A 21,733-nucleotide genomic window follows, 5' to 3' on the forward strand; every position below is an offset into this window, starting at 1 on the left:
AGTGAGATCTCCCACTGGCCACCAATTTCATTGCTACTTCCCATTCCTATTCCAACATGTCAGCGATATCTACTGCTGTAATGAGATCATATTCAGATTGGAGGAACACCAACTTGTATGCCATCAGAGTCGTCTCCAACCCGATGGCATGAACATTGATTTCTTGAACTTCTGGTACTTATGCCCACCCTTCTCCTTCATCATTCCCCATTCCTATTTCCCTCTCTCCTTATCTCCTTACCTGCTCATCACCTCTCTTCCCTTTCTTCCATGGTCTTCTGTCCTCTCCTATCAGATCCCCACTTCTCCAGCCCTTCTTCAGTTTCACCAGTCAAATTTCTAGTTACTTCCTTCAACCTCTGTCCTTTTCCTGGTTTTACCTATCATCTGCCACCTTGTGCTTCTTCCTCCCCTCCCTCATCCTTCTTATTTTGACTTTTCCCCTTCCTTTCCAGTCCTGATGAAGAGAGTCTTTGCCTGAAATGTCGACTGTTTACTCATTTCCATAGATGCTGCCTGACCTTCTGAGCATTTTGTGTGTGTTGCTTTGGATTTCCAGCATCTGCAGATTTTCTCATGTTACTGAATAGATGCCAGTGTTGCAACCAGAATAGATTAACAACAGGCACATCTACAAACTGCTCAGCTGGGAACTTGTATGGTCAGATAGAATTTGCATATCTAGTGCTCTCATTCCTGTTTTAATATCATACATTTACCTTACATTCTATTTATCTGAATTGTCCTGCAATATCCAACCCCCACCACCACCATTACTCCCATTTGTCCAGCCTGTGACTCTCACTTGACTTTATCTCTAAGGACCTGGGGAACTAACTTCCTCCATCAAATAACCATCTACCAAGTTCTGATCTGCCCATCGCAATAATGCAATTACCCATCGATCAAACATGCCAACCCCATGCTGATAACCTGTCTGTCAGCCAGCCCACTCTTCCGCTATTTCCAGTGGCTGATTTTCACTCCAATCACCCCTACTGGGCTCCCACTCCAATGAGCAGTGATTACTGCCCCAATGCCCGATTTCTGGTTGTTAAATCTGATCAATGCATCCAACCCTTTCACCCTTGTAGACTCTGCCATGCTACCACTCATTCCAAACTGTATAGCTCTTCCTTTCCTGATTCCCTTTGAGTTCCACACTGTATTAGCACCCAGCCCGACTGCTACATTTCCTGTATACGTGCAAAATCAGGCATATTGAAATAGGATGCAGCATTACCAAAGTCAATGATCCATTCAATCCAAACAACTGGATTCTTCCTGGCAATGCACTGTGGAAGAAGGAAATAGGGAGGGTATTAACATTTTGGTTAGCCATGGTAAAGCTAACTGCTGTCCAATGCTCATCCATGCTAACTATATCTACGCTTGGAAAAAACAGCTGAAACTCCATCATGAGAGGTTTCTGTAGCAACCACCCTTTAGAGTGAAATTTGCTTTCTGTTTAGTCCAACCTGTGTAGGTCCACTTGACTAAATCACAGTATCATTCTGCAGTAAGGCTGTGTCAGGGAGGAAAAGAATCATGTGATAAATCATCATCGAATTCAATTTTGGACATAATGGACTGAATCATGCTCATTTTGTGTTAGCAGTGTACTTCATCCCAGTCTGTCCCTTTGCTCATTCAAAACTCTGCTGATCTAAGCTTTATTGACCTTCCCAATCTCAGAGGAAGGCAGGAAGGCAATGTTAGGCAGGGATGCTTTATGATCTATTCAAAGAGATTTATGTATTCTAAGAAAAAAATATAGATTTAATAACAAATTGATATGTTAACAATGATTAATAAAATTAGTTTGATTTTTTAGCGTTATTGTACTTTATCTGAAAGTTAAGCAGTTGCCTTTCCTTAAAGCATGAAACAAATGCAGTCACTATTCCTCTGCCAGTCCTCTGACTGAAGAAAGTAAGTGAGATGAGCATTTGCCTTCCATCTTCACCACATCACTGTAATGGGTTTAATGGTGATTGCAGTGGTGGAGCTGAAATCAGATGTGTCAAAATCTGTCCATCAGCACATCTTTCCATTGAAAGGTTATCATCAACATTATTCAGCCAAATGTACTTTTCAGCAAAAAAATGTTAAAAACTTTTTCTTTTCTCTATTAGTTTGAAAAGTTTCTTTGAAATCTCATTTTAAAAGTTGGTTGTGCCTTACTCAGATAACACCATTTATTAATAATATTGATAGCCTGTAAACAATTATCAGTTTTCTACAACACAGTCAAAAATCTGGAGGAACTCAGCTGGTCAGGCAGCATCTATGGAAAAGAATAGATGAAATTTTGGGCTGAGACCCTTTGGCACGACTCGGCCCGAAACATCGACTGTACTCTTCCTAGACGCTGCCTGGCCTGCTGAGTTCCTCCAGTATTTTGTGTGCTTTGCTTGGATTTCCAGCATCTGCAGATTTTCTCTTGCTTGTGAACAATTTTCTACATAAACTTATTGTGTATCTCTTATTTTAAATTGACAGCCAAGGATCGATACTATTCTGATATTGTATTCCTCGTGGATGGATCTCGAAATGTGGGACAAGCCAGATTTCAATCTATCAAGAACTTTATTTTAAGGATTGTTGATCAGCTGAACATTAGACACAATAGATATAGGATTGGACTTGTTCAGTACAGTGGAGATGCACGAACTGAGTTCTTACTGAATACATTTCAGACAAAAGAAGAGGTGACAAAGTACTTACGGAGTAAATACACCTTCAAGGGTGGAGCAGTAGCAAGGATAGGACGCGGCATTGACTTTATGAACAAAAACCTCTTTGTCAATTCTGCTGGGAGCCGAAAAGATAAAGGTGTTCCTCAGATTGCCATAATTATTGCTGCTGCATCATCATATGATGAGGTTGAATCAGCTGCAAAGGCATTGAAAGCCAATGGCGTGATGGCTGTTTCCTTTGGTATAGGAACGACATCTGAAAGAGATCTAAACAAAATGGCCTTTATTCAAGCATACCCATTTGTAATCAAAGCTGTTGACTTTGATAGTCTTCAGCCAGTTGCTAATGAGATGGCCACTGCAATCAAAACAATAACGCGAAAACACTTTCTGCTAGAAGAGCTTGAAAAACCAGCAGGTAATGACTGTTTATTCTTTCAGACATACATTTTTCTTGAAGATATTGGGACCCAAGCGCTTCTACTGAGACTCATCATTAAGAGTACTGCAATCCGAGGAGAAAAAGATCAAGTTAAATTGTCTCTTATTATAAAATAAATCATCTGGAATGTTCCCATTATTACTTTTGAATTTTTATTTTAATTTCAATGAACAATTGCTTCAACCATTAATATTTGTGAAAAACTCAAAGATCAGCTAAACCTCAGCCATTTAATTAGGTAGACTTTTAATGATGTGTTAATTTTAACTTTTTTTCCTACTGGTGGTCCCTGTTACCTAAATTGGGGTCAAGCACACAGCAAAACTGAGTAATGTGTTTAAAGTCTTTGGGTACTGGACAGTTTGAGATACCAGTGCTTGAATAGTTAACACTGAGAGAAGATATATGACTTCGACAGATGTTTAAACTACACCCCGGTATATGCTTGCTTCTGAGTTGCCCAAATAATTTAAAACTATTTTCATGAAATGTCCTTGATAATTAGAAACATTAAAAGTTATGCAAAAATTATCAAAATAAATTATCTTATTAAAATAAAAGAATTAAAAATTCTAAAAGATTTGAAAAAAGCTACACTTTAAGTAATATATTTAAATTTCATTAACTTATAAATTAAAATATTCTGATATCAGAGTCTTACCTTATGTCATGCCAGAACATGGGCGACAACCTTCAACATGTTATCATTTTGAACAAATATTTCTTTGGGTCTCCCACACCAACATCGGACAGGTCAATTTTACCTTCTGATATTTGTGGGCACCTTGAGCAGAAGCTAAAGGTTGTCCCTCAATGTCCCATATAGCACACACTCTCAGTGTTCTTTTATTTATTAAATAAACATCTAGTCTTTTGGCAAATGCCACTAGATGAATTTACAATGTTTTCTTCTTTATTTTCAGTGTGCCGAATTGCTTCAGTTGCTGATATTGTTTTCCTTCTGGAGGAATCGTTCAGAACTGAAGCACCAGACTTCCAGCTCATCCTCGATTTTCTGCAGAATTTCATCTCAGCACTTGATATTGGCTCAGAGAAAGTGAGGGTTGGTTTGATTCGGTATGGAGCAGGTCCGACACCGGAGTTTTTCTTTACTTCATACCAGGACAAGGATGACATTTTAAACCATGTCAATGCGATTAAATTTACACCTTTTAGGGATGGAAAAATAAATGCAGGAGCTGCGCTGAACTATGTAAGAACAAGTTACTTTGAGCCATTGGCTGCTGGCAGCAGGCAAAAGCAAGGAATTCCTCAGGTTGCATTTATGATCACACATGGAAACTTTGACGATGATGTCAAAAAGCCAGCTGCTGCCCTTCGACGTATTGGTGTTGTTGTATACACCTTAGGAATGCCAAACATCCCAAGCAGTGAGCTTACAAACATTGCCTCATATCCTCCAGAAAACTTTGTTTTAAGTATAGAAAGTTTTAGAAATTTAGGAAGTATCGAAAAAATTATCCAAAAGAAAATCTGTGTTGGGATCGTCCATTTCACATCAGTAAGATCAGAACAAACAGATCAAGTACAGCAAAGTGAGTAGTATGTATGCTACTGAATTTTATTTGTGTGGGAATTACATGGAGGGATACCTTGAGTTCCCCAAATTGTTTAGAACTATTTTCATGAAAGCCAATATGTTAATTTCTTGGGGGAAGTGGGGTAAATATGAACATGAATAAGAAATTGGCTTAAGGTCAGATAAGAATTACTAGTTTATTTAGCATAAGGTCCATATCCCTCTACTCTCTGCATATTCATTTACCTATCTAAGAACATCTTAAACACTCTTCATCACTACCCCAATACTGTATTCCAGACGCTCACCATTCTATGTGTAAAAAAAAAGATGTCCTGCACATCTTGTTCTAATGTGCCCCCTCTCATACTAAATGCATGCTGTCTATGATCAGATATTTTGACTCTGAGAAGTGATACTGACTGTCCACTCAAACTATGCCCTTCATAATGTGACAAACTTCTACCCGATCTCCCCTCAGCCTCTGCTTCTCTGGTGGAAACAGCTCCAGTTTATCCACCCTCTCCTTTTAGCACATAAATGTCCATTAATCCAGGCAGTAGCCTGGTAAGCCTCTTCTGTACCTTCTCCAAAGCATCTACATCCTTCCTATAGTGGGGTGACCAGAATTGAATGCAATACTTCAGACGTGACCTATAAAAAATGTTTTATAAAGTTTTAACATAGCTCCCTGACTCCTGAACTCAGTGCCACAACTAATAAAGGTGAGTATCCCATGCGCCTTCTTTGCTACTCCATTCACCTATGCAATCACTTTCAGGGAGCCTTGGACTTGCATCCCAAGATCCCTCCATACATCAGTTCCATTAAGGGGCCTGCCATTAACAGTGTACTGGCGCTTTACATTTGATCTCACAAAGTGCAAAACCTCATACTTGCTTGTATTAAGCTTCTCATCTGCTATTTCTCCAACGATATCTGCAGCTGATCTAAACCCTACCATATCCCTTGGCAATCATCACCAATTTTTGTATCATCTGTGAACTTAATAATCCACCCATCCATATTTTCACATAGGCTACTTCACAAACAGTGCAAATCCCTGTGGAACACCACTAGTTACAGACCTCCAGCTAGAATTAGTCACATCAACCATTACCTTCTGATTTCTATGAATCCTATTGGCCAATTCACTGTGGATCCCATATGTCTTAATCTGATGAGCCTCCCATGAGGGATTTTGTCAAATGCTTTACTAAAACCCAAGAAGACAACATCAACAGTTCTATCTCCATCAATCACCATTGTCACATCTTTGAAAAGTACAACCAAGTTAGAAAGACATAATTTGCCCCACTCAAAGACAAGCTGACTATCCCAAAATGGGCCATGGTTTTCAAATGCTGATAAATCCTATCCCTAAGGATCCTCTGCATTAGTGAAACTCACCCATCTAGAGTTTCCAGTATTATCCCTTTTTCCCTTTCTTGAACACCAGGACAACTTTAGCTACTCATCAGTCCTCTAGGACATTTCTTGTGGCTAGCAAGAGCACAAAGATGTTGTTTGAAGCCCAGCAATCTCACCTCTTGCCTCTCTCAAACTGCTTTGTATCCTGACAGGCACTGGGGACTTATCCACCTTAGTGTCCTTTAAGAGACCCAAAACTACCTCTCTCTTAGTCTCTGCTAAAGTTACTGAGGATCTCACGGATCATTTGGAAGACCGACAGGTTGATTGACAAGAGTTTCAGTGAGGCAGCGACCCCTAAGTTGCCGGATATAGGCGAGGGAATGGGAATAGGCAGTCAGTGCAGGGTACTTATATGGCCAATCCCCTCAATAACAAGTATATCAATGTGGATACAGTTGTGGGGGATGACCTACGAAAGGGAAGCCACAGCAGTCAGGTCTCTGGCACTGAAGGGAGGTCAGGAGAAGAGGTGTATAGAGATGTTAGAGCATTCACTTGTTAGGAACAGACAGGAGATTCTGTGGATGAGAATGAGACTCCCAGACAGTGCCTTACCACTCAGGTGTCAGCATCAGAGACATCTCTATTTTAGTCTATAACATTCTTAAGGGGAAGGGTGAGCAGCCAGAGAACCTGACCTATTTCAGTGCCAATGACTTAGGCAGGAAGCATGATGGGATCCTTCAAGGTGAGTTCAGGGAGTTAAGTGTCAATTGAAAGGACAGAACCTTCAAAGTAGTGACCCCTGGGTTGCTACCTGTGACATACATTAATGCAGCTAGAAAAAGGAAAATAATGAGAGGGATATTGATGAATGTGAGGTCAGTGCAGAACAGGCTAATGTGAGGTTCAGGTTAAGATAGAGGCAATGTTGGAACTTTTAAAAATCACTTGTAAGACAGACACAGAAAGGCTGAGAATGGTGGGATTGATGTACTGAGTTGTGTATATTTCAATGGAAGAAGCATTGTAGGTAAGCAGATGAGCTTAGACCATGGGTAAGCTTGTGAATTATGATATTGTAGCCATTAGTTAGACTTAGTTTCAGTAGGCTCAGGACTGGCAATTCAATGTTCCAGGTTCGTTTGTTTTAGATATGATAATAGATATGATAGAAGAGGAGATGTTCAAGGGGGAGGAGTGGCATTATTCATCAGGACAAGTATTACCTCTTACCCTTTTCTCCTATTACCTCCCAGGTTCATAATTCATTCTGCCTCTCCCACCTACCTGGCTTTATCTATCTCCTTCCTCTCCCCCACCTTTTTCTGACTTCTTCCCCTTTCCAGTACTGATGAAGGGTCCAGGCCCAAAGCATTGACTGTTTATTCATTTTCATAGATGCTGCCTGACCTGCCAAATTCCTCCAACGCTTTGTGTGTGATGCTCGGTTTGTATTTAAATCCGTTTGCTTTGTCATTTCAGGTTGCATTGATACAGAGGAGGCTGATATCTACTTCCTCATGGATGGATCAGGCAAATTATCATCTGAAAATCTCAAAGACATCAAAGATTTCATGATAGAGATTGTACGTGTGTTCAAGATTGGCAAAGACAAAGTTCGGGTTGGTGTTGTCCAATATGGATATAATGCACAGACAGAATTTGACATCACTAAATATACAACTCAAAAGGAAGTAATAGCAGCAATTAACAAAATCAGATTAACTGGAGGGGAGTATTCAATGGGAGGCCAAGCACTGACATATATGAAGGCGCTCTTTTATGAAGCGGATCAAAGTCGTAAAAATCGTGTCCGTCGTTTTCTGCTCACCATCACAGATGGAAAATCACAAGATGAGGTTTCAAGAGCTGCTGCAGAATTAAGACAAAGAGGGGTAGATGTTTATGCTGTCGGTGTAGAACATGCCGAACGGTCTGAACTCCTACAGATCAGTGGAGAAATAGAAAGGGTCTTCTACACAAAAAACTATGATGCCTTGACAGAAATAAAACATGCTGTTTTGCGGGATATGTGTTCAAAAGAAGGTAAATGGTTTTTGTTTGTAGAAATGGTCAAACATAGGAAGCTTAGTGTTTTAGTATCATAAATATCAGGACTTGGCGTTATACTTTGTAACTTCAAAGCATAAAACTAACTGAAATGAAAACAAGGGAATCTGAGAGATACAAGTCTAACTTAGATTTTTATTTCAAGTGAGGTACGTCCATATCACATACTGGCTTGATGACATGTGACATTTACATACTTTTAAAGATATTCCGCAATGCTTTATGTAAACATCAAAGACTGCTTAATCAAACAATATATTTACAATATTATTCAAATATTTCTGAAATATTAAATACTCAATACCTGATGCATTCAGTTTTGTGCTTGTATTGAGACAAAGAAGCAATGGAATTTCAAATCTTAGGCCATTGCCACAGTTTTTGGGAAACAGTAGTGGAAAATTTAAGTGACTAAAATAGTAATCTTGAAATATTGACCAATAACTTTGAGACCTGAGCTCAGATTCCATTAAATTCAATTCAGTTCAAACAATCTGGCTGTTGTGATGTTATTAATGTGGAATTTGGGGAAGTAGTTAATCATAGTAACGATGGTTATTTAAACTACTGGATTGTTATATATATATATATATATGAAATTGTTTCCTTATCCAGTCTGACATAAGTGTAACTCACAGACCAATACCATTTAGATGGCTGCTAAATGGCTGAGCAAGACACCCAGTTGTACCTTCAGCAGTGTATTAAAAAAAGGGTAAACTTAGATCCCTCATCAGGACTGGAAAGGAAGGGGAGAAGTGTCGTGGTTACTTGAAATGACCAGGAGATGCAGAAAATTCTTCGAGAAATTTAAACCTTTATTTGCAAACAAAGGCTGAGGCAATCAATGAACTTGTCACCAAAAGCCCCCCGAGCTCCGGTGTACAGCATTCTTTATAGTAATTTCTTACCTTGATTACATTTTCGGTTTTATTAGCATACCCAATCAATTTTTAATTGCATATCATCTATACATTAACTAATCAATCGCTCTTGCCTAGCTCTCGGTGCGCCACCAGTATTTCTCTCCAGTTCACATTGGGGCCCCATTCCTGGCCAAGGTTATTTTTTCAGACAACCTCCCTCACATTACATTTCTTGCTCGTACCATCCTGTCTGTCACCGTTATCTCGTACTAAACAAAGGCTGAGTGTAATACATGGGGTACATTTCAGCTAATAGTGCTGCTAGCTAAACAGGTGTTCTGTAAATGCCACAGTATGCAGCTAAGAGAGTACAAAGTATCTAGTTAAAACAATACATAGCAAAATGTGTCTAGTAAAATAGTAATATTCAGTACCTGGAAATGATTACATTGTGATTACATAGTACAGTAAATAGCTAGTACATAGTGATTATATTTCAGGTATATATAATGCTTATGTCAGGTATATTTCTCAAAATAATTAATGATTATGTCAGGTATATTTCTCAATAGAAGTCAGAATAAGAAGATGGGAGGAGGGGAGGAAGAAGTACAAAGTGGCAGGTGATAGGTGAAGCTGGGAGAGGAGGAGGGGGTGAAGTAAGAAGCTCATGATTTCACCTATCACCTGCCGCCTTGTACTACTTCCTCCTCTCCCCCAACCTTCTTATTATGACTTCTCCCCTTCCTTTCCAGTCCTGATGAAGGGTCTCACCCTGAAGCATTGACTGTTTACTCTGTCCCAAAGACGGCGTTGCTTGGCCTGCTGAGTAATTCCAGCATTGTGTGTGTGCATTGCTTTGGAGTTTCAGCATCTGGTGCTTTTTTTTTTGTTAATAACTGGGACAGACAACCTGCCATCAACCTAGGCATTGAAAGTGGACAAAGCAAAATTGCTATGATTCTATGAGTTTTCTAATAACATTAATACTGTCGTACAGATTTGTTATTGTCACTTCAATGAATAAACACAGACTGTAGAATGACGTGCCCTAGGATAGCTTTGAAGGAGGATACAACACATGATCACAAGAGACTCTGCAGATGCTGGAAATCCTGAGCAACACACACAAAATGCTGGAGGAACTTAACAAGTCAAGCTGCATCTATGGAGGGGTATAAATGTTTTGGGCTGAGCCCCCTCTTCAGCACAGGGAAGGAAGGTGGAGTTGTTGGGGTAGAAGCCAGAATAAAAAGGTGGGGGAAGGGGAAAGCTGTTAAGTAATAGGTGAACACCAGGTGAGGGGGAAGATGGTGAGTGTGGGATGAAGTAAGATGCTGTGAGGTGATAGGTGAAGAGATAAAGGACTGGAGAGGGCATCTGATAGGAGAGGATAGTGGACCATGGAAGGAGATGGGGTAATGGGCAGGTGAGGAAAAGAGATGGAGTGAGAGGGGAATCAGAATGGAAAATGGAATGAGAGAGAAGGAAGGACTGGGGAGAAAATACTGGCAGTTGGAGAAATCTTTGTTTATGCATCAAGTTGGAGGCTACCCTGACGGAATCTGGGGTGCTATTTCTCCTACCTGAGTTTGGCCTCACCTCGTATTCTATCTGGTTAGTCTCTAACCATACTGTATTCATAACGATTGCTTTAACTTCTGGCAATACTGCCCCCTTTGCCTTTCCCTTCTTCTCTCTTTTTTGCATTCCCTATTCTGATTGCCCTCTCACCCTTTCTCTTCTCCTCCCCATCCTGCATTACCTGCCCATCACCCATTCTGGTTTCCCTCCTCCTTCCCGTTATTCCATGGTCCACTGTCTTCTATTAGATTCTTGCTTCTCCACCCTTTATCACTCCCACTATCACTTCCTAACTTCTCCCATACACCTTCCCCCTCATTTGGACTCACCTATTACCTGCCAGCTTGTACTCTTCCCCATCTCATACAAAATGCTGCAGGAACTCAGCAGGTCAGAGGGCAACTATGGAAATGAATACGACACCATTTTGGGCTGAGACTCTTCTTCAGGACTGGAAAGGTAGCGGGAAGATGGCAGAACATAAAGGTGTGGGGGAGGGGAAGGAGATAGATGAAGACAGATGGGTACAAAAGGTAAATGGCTGGAGAGGAAGGAATCTGATAGGAGAGGAGAATGGAGCAAAGAAGAAAGGAGGAGAGGAACCAGGTGGAGGTGATAGGCAGGTGAGAAGAGGTAAGAGGCAAGAATGGGGAAAAGAAGAGGAGATGAGGAAGAATTTCTTTTAAACCGGAAGGAGAAATTGATACTCATGCCATTAGGTTGGAGGCTACTCAGATGGAACGTGAAGTGTTGCTTCTTCATTCTCATTGTGTCACAAGTGGACTGGCGTATCAGAATAGGAATGAGAATCAGAATTAAGACCACCAGGAAGTTCTGCTTTTGTCTGATGGAGCAAAGGTGTTGACAAAGTGGTGCCCCACTTTATGATGGGTCTCACCTATGTAGAGTTGGTTGCATCGGGAGCACTGGACACAATGGGCAATCCCAGCAGATTTGCAGGTGGAGTGTTGCCTCCCCTGGAAGGACTCTTTGTGGCCCTGAATAGCGATGGTGGAGAAGATGAAAGAGCAGGTGTAGAACTTTGGCTGCTTATAGGGATAAATGCTGGAGGCAGATTGATGGGTAAGGATGAATGGACAAGAGAATCAGACATGTACAATACCTGCAGAAAGAGCAAGATGTGAGGAGGCAAAAATATGTCTGCTGGGAGGATCCTTTTGGGAATGTTGGAAGTTGAGGAGAACGATGAGTTGAGTGCAGAGACTTATGGGTGATAAGTAAGGCCAAGACGAAACCCTATTACTGTTAAGGTAGCACGAAGATAGGGGAAGAACTGCTTTACGGGAAATGGAGGCGATCTAGTTTTGGGCAGCATCAATGATGGAGGAAGGAAAACCCCATTCCTTGAAGAAGAAGGACATCTCTGATGTCCTGAAAAGGAAAGCTATGTCCTGGGAACAGATGCAGTGGTGATGAAGGAAACGAGAAAAGGGAATAGTGTTTTTACAGGAGACAGGGAGGGAAGAGGTATAGTCAAGATAACTGTGGGAAACCTTAGGTTCTTCCCCTTTCCTTTTCTGTACTGATGAAGGGTCTTGGCCCAAAATGTTGACTACTTATTTCCCTTTATAGATGTTGCTTGACCTGCTGAGTCCCTCTAGCATTTTGTGTTTGGATACAACACGATGCCTATAAAAGCTTTTGTTGTTTGTTATCAAAAAAGAAATTGGAAAAACATAACCAACTTAAAAAGTTAGTAATAACTGGCAACTTTGTAAACTTTTTTTGTTTCTTCTTCCAATAGCTTGCAGCAAACTGGAAGTGGCAGATATTATTTTCCTAATCGATGGATCAAGAAGCATATATTTTCTAGATTTCAACAAAATGATTGCTTTTATAGAGACCTTAATCAACAGGACTGAAGTTGGCCAAAACAGAGTCCAAATAGGTGTGATACAGTTCAGTACACAGACAAGGTTGGAATTTCAGCTTAATCAATATCATGATAAAAAAAATCTGTTGAACGCTCTTCGTGCCATTCAGCAGTTGAATGAGGAGACCAGTACAGGCCGTGCACTGAAATTTACAATAAAGTACTTTGAAAGCAGATATGGGGGTCGACCTGGTGAGCGGCAATATCTCATCGTAATTACAGATGGTCAAGCACAGGATGAGGTATACACTCCCGCCAAAGCTGTAAGGGAAAAAGGAATTAATATTTTTGCCATTGGTATTTTTGGTGCTAATAACAGTCAGCTCGTGGATATTGCAGGATCCCAAGATAAAGTTTATCATGCAGAGAACTTTGATGCCTTGAAAGACCTTGATAAGTTGATCTCATTTGAAGTATGCAGTCCATTTGAAGGTAAGTTTTAAATAAAAACTTTGAGGACCAACAGTATTGGTCTACTTGGTAAGGAACTTTTCATATGGAAGCAGTTTTGCACACAGCCATCAAATGCAGGAAAATCATTTTGTGTTCTGTCAGTTGCTTACTTCTGATTACTGAATTTAATCACTATGGGTCATACTCAGAAAATAGGCTTCTTTAAGTTTTCTGTTTAATTTCTCTTTTTCTAAAATTGATGAGTTATGCATGTTTTTTTATGACAATAGTCTATCTGATCCGAACCAAGTCACCTTCAGCAAGTCATTTAACTTTGGAAGCCTCAAGGCCAAAGTTTTTGTTCTCATCTGTGGCTCAACCATTTGTAAATCCTAGTTGTGGAAAGGGAGGCAATCATTACACCCTTCATTTCTTCCTACATGAAATGAACTCAATGTACTCGTGAAGTTACTAGAAATAATCCTCCAGCTTTACTCAACAAAAACTGGATTTCTGTCTTCAAATTTTTGTTTGAGCTACTCCAAATAACTTGCTAATTGGGTGAGGGAGGGATTGGCTTGAATTAGTTTGGAGAAAAGTGGAAGCAATTGTTTTCAAAAAAAGTGTTCCTTTTTTTAGTGCTTTTGGCATGAAACTATAACCCCCACCCCCCTTTTCCACTCCAAATAGTTTGGTTGCTGTTTTAAGTTTTATCATTCCTGTCTCCATCAGAGGAAGAAACAGCTTGTTTCTTACTACCCAAATAAATAAAATACTTTAATCATGTTAGATTATTTGTTTTATACTAAATGTAATTAAAGCCCAATTAAATCAGTCTGTTTCAATTTAACAGTTTTACTTATTCTGGTAAATCCACAAATAAATTCTCAAAGGCTTATAGGTGCCATTTGTACATGTAATTATTAAAGATGAAAGGACTTCAGGGACTTCAGACAAACTCTGAATGAACAAGCCCTATAGAATAAGATAATAAAGAGGAGGGGAAGAACAATACATAAATGCCATGACTCTAGTAACTAAAATAATTAAGAAACAATAAGAAAGGCTTTAAAGTCTACTGTAATTCAATGTATTATACTTTGCTATGAATTAGAAAATCTAATCCTTGACTTCTAGCTTTTGATCATTTGTTCCCTCAGTTCTTACCCATGAAGGATTAATCGCCTTGATAAACACTTAATAACCTGCAGAGTTCAATCTTCACCTGAAGCCATTAACTCATCTTCTCACAGTTGTGCTATTTCTTAATATTTGTTCTTATCTTAGATGAGTGTCATTTTCTTGTTTGTTTCTTATTTACTCTGGATTTTTTTTTGATAGCATGCAAAAGGATAGAAGTTGCAGACATTGTATTTGTACTGGATGGTTCAGACAGCATAACCACACTTCAGCATGAAAATATGATGAACTTTATGATGGCTGTGGTGAACCGTTCTGAAGTTGACAGCAATAATGTTCGATTTGGAGCCGTTGTGTATGGAAACAATCCACAGGCCATATTCCAGCTTGATACCTTCACGAGCAAAGCTGAGATCAGAGATGCAGTTTTGCAGTTTCAGAAAACGACACAGGGATCCAGATACACTGTAAAGGCTCTTCGGCTTGCAAGAGAGCTTCTAACTCCAGAAAAAGGAGGACGAAGCAGAACCAAAGTGCAACAATTTATTATTCTTGTTACTGATGGAGACGTCAGAGATTCAAAAGATATACCTGACATTGCTAATTCCTTGAATGCTGATGGTGTGGGAGTCTATGCCATTGGTATATCTGGTGCCAGCAAAGATGACCTTGTGGCAATTACAAAATCTGAAGAGAAATACTACTATGCTTTGGATTTTGGTGTTTTGAAAGGTTTATCTAGACCAATTTCTCAAGTGCTGTGCAATCAAACCAAACCTGGTGAGTAATCATATGTAATCAGAAATTTTGTAAGTGTTAGGTACAATGAGGAAAAATATTCATGACTTAAGTAGAAGTAAATGAGGTACTTAAGTTATTGTGCACTATTTCATATAACACCATTATATATTAAACCAGAGTGCTAAATAGTGGACATATTTTAATGGGAATTAAATGAAGGACATAATCTCTTCAATTTCTATTTCTGTAATAAATACCACAGGCATTTGTAAGGTAGACATTGTTCTGGTGACTAAAGCATCTGATTAAAGACACACATATACTGATCCCAGTTCACCTGCCTTCTCACCATATCCTTTGATGCCCTGACCAATCAGGAAACTATAAATATACCCACTGACTGGGCCTCCTCTGCAGTCCGTGGCAGGGCATTCTACAGATTCACTACTCTGTAGCTGAAAAATTCCAGTGAGTACAGGAACAAAGCTGTCAAACACTCCTCATAATTTAACCCCTTCATTCCCAAAATCATCTTCATGAACCTCCTCTGGATGCTCTCCAATGACAACATATCCTTTCTGAGATATGAGGCCCAAAACTGTTGACAAAACTTCAAGTGCAGCCTGACTGGTGTCTTATAAAGCCTTAGCATTATCTCCTTGCTTTTATATTCTATTCCGCTTGAAATAAATGCCAACATTGCATTTGCCACCTTTATCACAGACTCATCCTGTGAATTAACCTTCTGGGAGTCTTGCACAAGGACTCCTAGATCTCTTTACACTTCTAATGTTTGAATTTTCTACCCATTTAGATACCAGTCTGCATTATTGTTCCTTTTACCAAAATGCATTATCATACATTTCCTAACACTGTATTTCATCTATCACTTTTTTGCCCATTCTTTCAATTTGTCTAGGTCTTGCTGCAATCATTGCTTCCTCAGCACTACCTACCCTCACCTATCTTTGTATCACCTACAGACATTGCCACAAAGCCATTGAATCCATTATCCAAATCATTGACAAACATTGTGAAAAGTAGCAGCCCCAACACTGACCCCTGAGGAAAACCACAAGTCACTGGCAGCCTCTTTATTCCACTCACCTATGCTGCCTGTCGGCCATTCATCTATCTATACCAGTATCTTTCCTGTAACGTCCTAGCATTTTATCTTGTTAAGCAGCCTCCTGTTTAAGTAATGACTTTTTTTTGAAGTCTAGAACTCAGTCAGCTGTGCAGATAATGGAGATGATGTAACCTCCAGTGTCAGGTACTTCAAGTAAGATGATAGGCATAGCTGAGCATCCACTAATATTCAAGCTGATTAATGCCCTTATATAGGATTTACAGCTGGTTTGTAAGCCCAAAAGATGTACGAGTACTTTTCTGGCTCTCATGATCTCTTTGATTTGCTACCGCCAGAAAAGAGGTACAGGAGCATCAGGACTGGGTAACAGTTTCTTTCCTCAGGCTGTGACACTAATGTATACCTTGCTACCATCGAGATCTCATCACTAGGACAGCGAGCTGTTTACTGTTTGGTTTATTGTTCACTTGTGCTGCAAGCAGTTTGAATTATATTTTATTAACTTATTTGAGGTAATATTTTGTTTGATGCGCTGTGTGTGATATATGTTTTGTGGGTGGACTGTGATGAGGAGGGATATTGTTTCATTTGGTTGTATATATGTACAATCAGATGACAATAAACTTGAACTTGATAGAAATCTTATCAGAGCCCCTGCCATTTAGATCCACCTGCCTTCTAAGCTCTCCAACATACCACACCTTCCTGTACCAGTTTTAGGACTTGGTGCTGGCAGATATTCTACCAAAGCTCACTGCAGAAGTTCTATTGAGGGCTTGCTCGTGGAATGTGTGAAGCCCGTCACTATGGATATTGAATTGGTGCACAAAGGAACAAGGAGCGCCTAGTTTTCTTTCAGCTGAAAAATATTTAGAATATCACAATGAAGGAAAGGCACAGCAGAAAGAAGCAAAGGTAAGTTTAGGTTAAGGTCACATTAAAATAACTGGAAAAAGCTCCTGAACTGCACCCACAAGTTATGCAGGAAGATTTCTATTGGTTATCAATCGAGCATCATCTATAGAAGCCCAACTAAAGCTCTCATTATTTTCTCCTTCATGTAACATTCCATAGAAGTCATTTCATCATTTTCTCAAATTCTTTGTAATTCAAATTTTTATTATTATTTATTCTTATTTTACAAAGCAGCACAGCATATCATAGAGCAGATACAGTACAGCATATTTATACAGCCATCCCAAGACAGGAAAACATATAAAACTTGAACTGCTTTCATATTGTGCTCAATAAAGCACTGAGGCCACAGATTTCAAAAAGCAGCTTCCTTGGGAAATCTGGAAAAAACTTCCTGGTTTAGATAGCACAGCCCTCAATTTCAGAAGCCATTGTCAATGTCTCAGTACTTGGCATGGTGGAACATAAAATCAAGTTTAAATAAGCAGGTAAATGACATTTCTGAGATCATCTGATACATTGAATGCCCATTTCAAATACTTAACAGGAGATTTCAAAGATAAGTGTACATGCTTATTTAACATGGTATTGTTCAATGTTACATAAAATTTATAACTTCTGCAAGCTACCTATTATGAATTGAAATAGATACAAAACAATTGATAGCTGAAAGAAAATGCAGAGGTAAAATTCCTATAATCAAATTTCATCCTGAGATGTTTCTCATGATATTCTTTTGGCATGAATAATTAGCTTTTTTATTCTAGAGCACGTCTGGATCTGGCAAGGCTCGTATCAGCTGGAAAAGTACTCCAACTTACTTAGTTTTTACATTCTTCTGCTTTCTCAAGTTGGTGCTTTGCAGCTGCAGGGACATTATGAACAAAATGTGCTGATCTGTGACTCTAAATGTTGGCCCTAACTGTGTTTGGCACTGACCAAAATACTTAATGGCAATTCCTTTTAAAAATCAAGGCGGATCTTATCACAACACAATGTTTGTCCATCTTGTTGTTTGTGAACTTTTAAGCATTTGAGCATTCAAGCAGATATTTCCATAAGATATAAGAGCAGAATTAGGCCATTTGCCTCATCGAGTCTTCTCCACCATTTCATCATGGCTGATCCATTTCCCTCTTAACCCCATTCTTCTGCTTTCTTCCTTTAACCATTCATGCCCTGACTAATCAAGAACCTAGCAACCTCTGCCTTAAATGCACCCAATGACCTGACCTCCACAGCTACCTGTAGCAACAAATTCTACAGAATCACCATGCTCTGACTTCATTTTATCTTTTCCTGTGAATTTCCCTGGTTTTCTTGCACATGGTCAGGAGTAGCACATTGGTATGAATAGGGGATGCCTATGTAACATAACCCAGAAAATCAGGATGAATAGGTAATTTTTGGATTGGCCATTAGTAATTCGTAGGATGCTTTGGGAATCTGTGTTAATTTCTCAGTTAAGTACAATTAATTTAATGACTTTGATGAGGGTTTGGTTAACAAATTTACTAAAGGTACAAAGGTAGATGATTCAGCAAGTTGTGAAGATGCAAAGCCTGTGAAGGAGAAGAGATGTTAAGTGGGAAGATAGGAAGTTGGAGATGGAATATTGTGGAAACATGCAGCGAATCATTTTGGAAGGAAGAGCAAAATCACAAATATTATTTGAATAGAGCAAGACTACAAAATTTTGTGGCACAAAGGGATCTTGGAATCCTAGTACATTAAATGTGAAGGATTGTTATACAGGGGCAGGAAATTGTGAGAAAGGCCAATATCCTTTATTGTCAGATATTGCAAAGGTATGGAGCATCAGCGATGGTTGAGAACAAGTTAATTGGAAAGGTTCTTGGGATTAACGTGTTGATGTATTGATCAGGTTGGAATTATGTTCACTGGAATTTCAAAGTAGAATGCATAGTGATCTTTCTGAAATTTAAGATTCTAGGGCATATGAAAGAATAGATATTGAGTAGTGCAAGAGTCTCGAATGGAGGGTGTAAATTAAAGGATTACATATTTAATGCAGGTGTGGAGGAATTTCCTCAGAGAGTCAATAGTTTTTGGAATTTTGTATGTCAGAGAACCATGTAGAAGGAATTATTGAATATCTGGCTTACTGAAATGTCAAAGAGTATGGGGTGAGAGCAGGATTATGGTGTAGGGAGCAAGATTGGATTGGCAATGGTCTCACTGAATGGTAGAAAAGTTTCCAGAGGCTGACTGGCCCTTTCTTGGTCTTCTTCCTTGCGTTCCCTTGATCAACATTTCAGGTTTTTTATTATTCTATTTCAATCCTCTGATCTTACTGCTTGTTTTTTTCTGAAGTTCCTAGTCACTCTATTCCAAGCAAGGTGGAAGATTATCTCAAACACTGAATTAAATGTTCCAGACAGTTAGTTCGTGGCTGTTCTTTCTGCATTCCATTTTTTCCAATGCTAAGTTCTGGCTTGTCTAATTACCAGTTAATATTACTTTTGATTCTTTGCTTTACTGCATAATGGGCAATCATCCAGTAGCTTTGAACTGAAGTGCGTGTGAAGGATAAACTGGCTAGAAACAGTAGGGCTAATCTCCCCTGGGGGTGTTGTTCTGTTTTACTGCCCTCACTTTGGCTGAAGACCATGGAAACATGATAAGGTCTTGGTTAAAAACTGTGGAACCACAGTAACAGTCAATTCCCTATACTTTGTACTTAACTTTGGTTTATATATATTAACTGAGAGAATTTTCGAAGATTAATCCAGATTGAGATGAAGGACAGAAAATTTTTGGAGATGTGTAGATATGCTAAAACTGATACTCAGATTGCAATTTTAGCTAAAGCCAGTGGGGTGACTTACATTCAACTTATTAATTGTATATTTCAGTCTGGGATATGGGTGTCACTAGAAGTGCCTATATTTAGTATTAGTAGCATAAATGTATTGTTGCACTATGTTTGGGATCATGTTGAATAAAGGAATGATACAGTATGCATTGGCTGAAATACTCAGTTCTCAGCAATAACTTGAAGCCGTAACAGGTTAATTATTTAAAAACATACACTCGATTGAAGGTTAAGCAGTTTAAAAGCAGTGAGCTGCTGGTGCAGAAGAAATGGTATTTGAATGAACATCTTGAAATACATCAGGTTTCGTACAAGCATCATTGCTTCCTTTGGAGATTGGGAATGGCAGGATAAACAAGGGGAAACGGGCAGACCTGGGTAAGTTCTGAGGGTGAGAGAATGGCTCTTAGTAAATGGCCATACCTGCTCAGAGTGTTTAGCAAATAGTCATGTTGCCTACATTTTCATGATGACCAATGCCTGAAACACCTTTCCTTCCCAATTTACACAAACTAACTGCTTCCCATGGTAGAAATACTTTAGTTCCTACACTCAGTATGGACCTGCATCTGCTTTCACTGGCAGCTCTAATAATCCCTTCAAACATCTATTTGTACAACTGCTCCCTCCCCAAAATTCATATCCACAGGCAATTTTACTGAAAGCATAATGGAACTATATCTTGTTTCTCTCTTCATCACCCATTGAGTTGTCATATGAACATATAGGAGAGATTGTCCTGTGATCTATCAAATTCTCTCCTCTTTGCAGTGTAGTCTGTTAAAGTGAGATAGTACAGCCAAGTCTCATGGATGAGCCCTGAGATTTCTTCATTCTGTGAGGCTGGATTTCTCACTGCTGAGATAAACTGTACTATCAGGGAAAGAGAAACAGTTTCTTAAGTAATGTACACAGAGTAGGATCCTTAGGTTTCAGAAAACCCATGAGTTACCTACTATAAAATGCATGTAGCTTTTGTCCAAAACATGAAAATTAGCTTACTGATGTGAACTTTGTACTTCATCAAGTGCAAAATGATCTCTTTGTAACTTTAATAAGTAAATAAAATGTCTTGACTATCTTTTTGATAGCAGTCTCCTGCAATGCTTATGTTTTATCCAGCTCTAGATAAAACTTTACAGCCCATTTTCTCATTCTCATGAATGACCTACCATCACCATAAACATTGACCTACTTTTCATCTATGGATTTTAATGGGTTTCCGCTGTATTTGTTGCCTTTTAATGGTCATATTATCTTTCTATGCTCTAACTCCTTTCCACTTATGTTTATTGCAGGATGTGAAGTTGAGAAAGCAGACATTGTTTTCCTTTTGGATGGTTCATCGGTCATAAAAGAGAGTGACTTTCAGATGATTAAGACTTCCCTGAAAGAGTTTATTAGCTTGTTTGATGTTGGTGAAGATCATTTTCAGTTTGCTATAGCCCAATATGGCACTAAGCAAAAGGCTGAAATCTACCTGAATGACACTCATTCTCATGATACACTAAGAAGCAGAATTGATGATATGGTCCAGTTGAAGGGAAATACTGACACCGGGGCAGCATTACAATATGTGAGCAGGTTTTTCCAGCCATCAGTGGGAAGTCGAAAGAAAGCGAAGGTGCCCCAGTACCTATTGGTGGTTACAGCCGGGCAATCTAGAGATAGTGTGGTGGCAGCTGCTAATGATCTGAGGAAACAGCAAATCAATATATTTGCACTGGGTATTCAACACGCAAACCCCAACGAGCTTCTGACAATCACTGGAGCAGCAGACAGAAAAATATTTATTAAAGAATTTAAAGATATAAATAAAATTAAAAGAAGAGTCGTTTATAAAATCTGTACTCCTCTTCCTCCCATAAAAGGTAAGTCAATGAATGGTTTCGGGATATACTTGGCTGAGCATGAAAGCTACTGTCTCCACTGAATGTTGAAGTGAAACATGAATCCATTTGCTGATTGTTGAAAATAATTTGGCCCCTCCCCAGCTGTTCCTTTACAACAGAGAAACTTTCTAATTACCTTCCTCTACACCTTTGCCCACCCGACCATTTCCTGGGAATCATAAACACAGGAGAGTCTGCAGTTACTGGAAACCCAGAGCAACACACACAAAATGCTGAAGGAACTCAGCAGGGCA

At 39.3% G+C, this 21,733-nt stretch overlaps 1 protein-coding gene across 2 annotated transcripts in view; it reads left to right on the forward strand.

The window, feature by feature from the left end:
- LOC140713700 (collagen alpha-6(VI) chain-like) overlaps positions 1-21,733 on the forward strand; it is a 145,572-nt gene that overhangs the window by 9,701 nt on the left and 114,138 nt on the right. For both annotated transcript variants that reach the window (XM_073024098.1, XM_073024099.1), the window contains exons 3-8: positions 2,503-3,117; positions 4,065-4,697; positions 7,541-8,104; positions 12,344-12,904; positions 14,207-14,785; positions 20,886-21,458. In XM_073024098.1, coding sequence (XP_072880199.1) covers positions 2,503-3,117; positions 4,065-4,697; positions 7,541-8,104; positions 12,344-12,904; positions 14,207-14,785; positions 20,886-21,458 — 3,525 coding nt within the window. The remainder of the gene's footprint in view (positions 1-2,502; positions 3,118-4,064; positions 4,698-7,540; positions 8,105-12,343; positions 12,905-14,206; positions 14,786-20,885; positions 21,459-21,733) is intronic.

This window comes from Hemitrygon akajei, chromosome 20 (assembly GCF_048418815.1).
Source record: "Hemitrygon akajei chromosome 20, sHemAka1.3, whole genome shotgun sequence".
NCBI lineage: Eukaryota > Metazoa > Chordata > Chondrichthyes > Myliobatiformes > Dasyatidae > Hemitrygon > Hemitrygon akajei.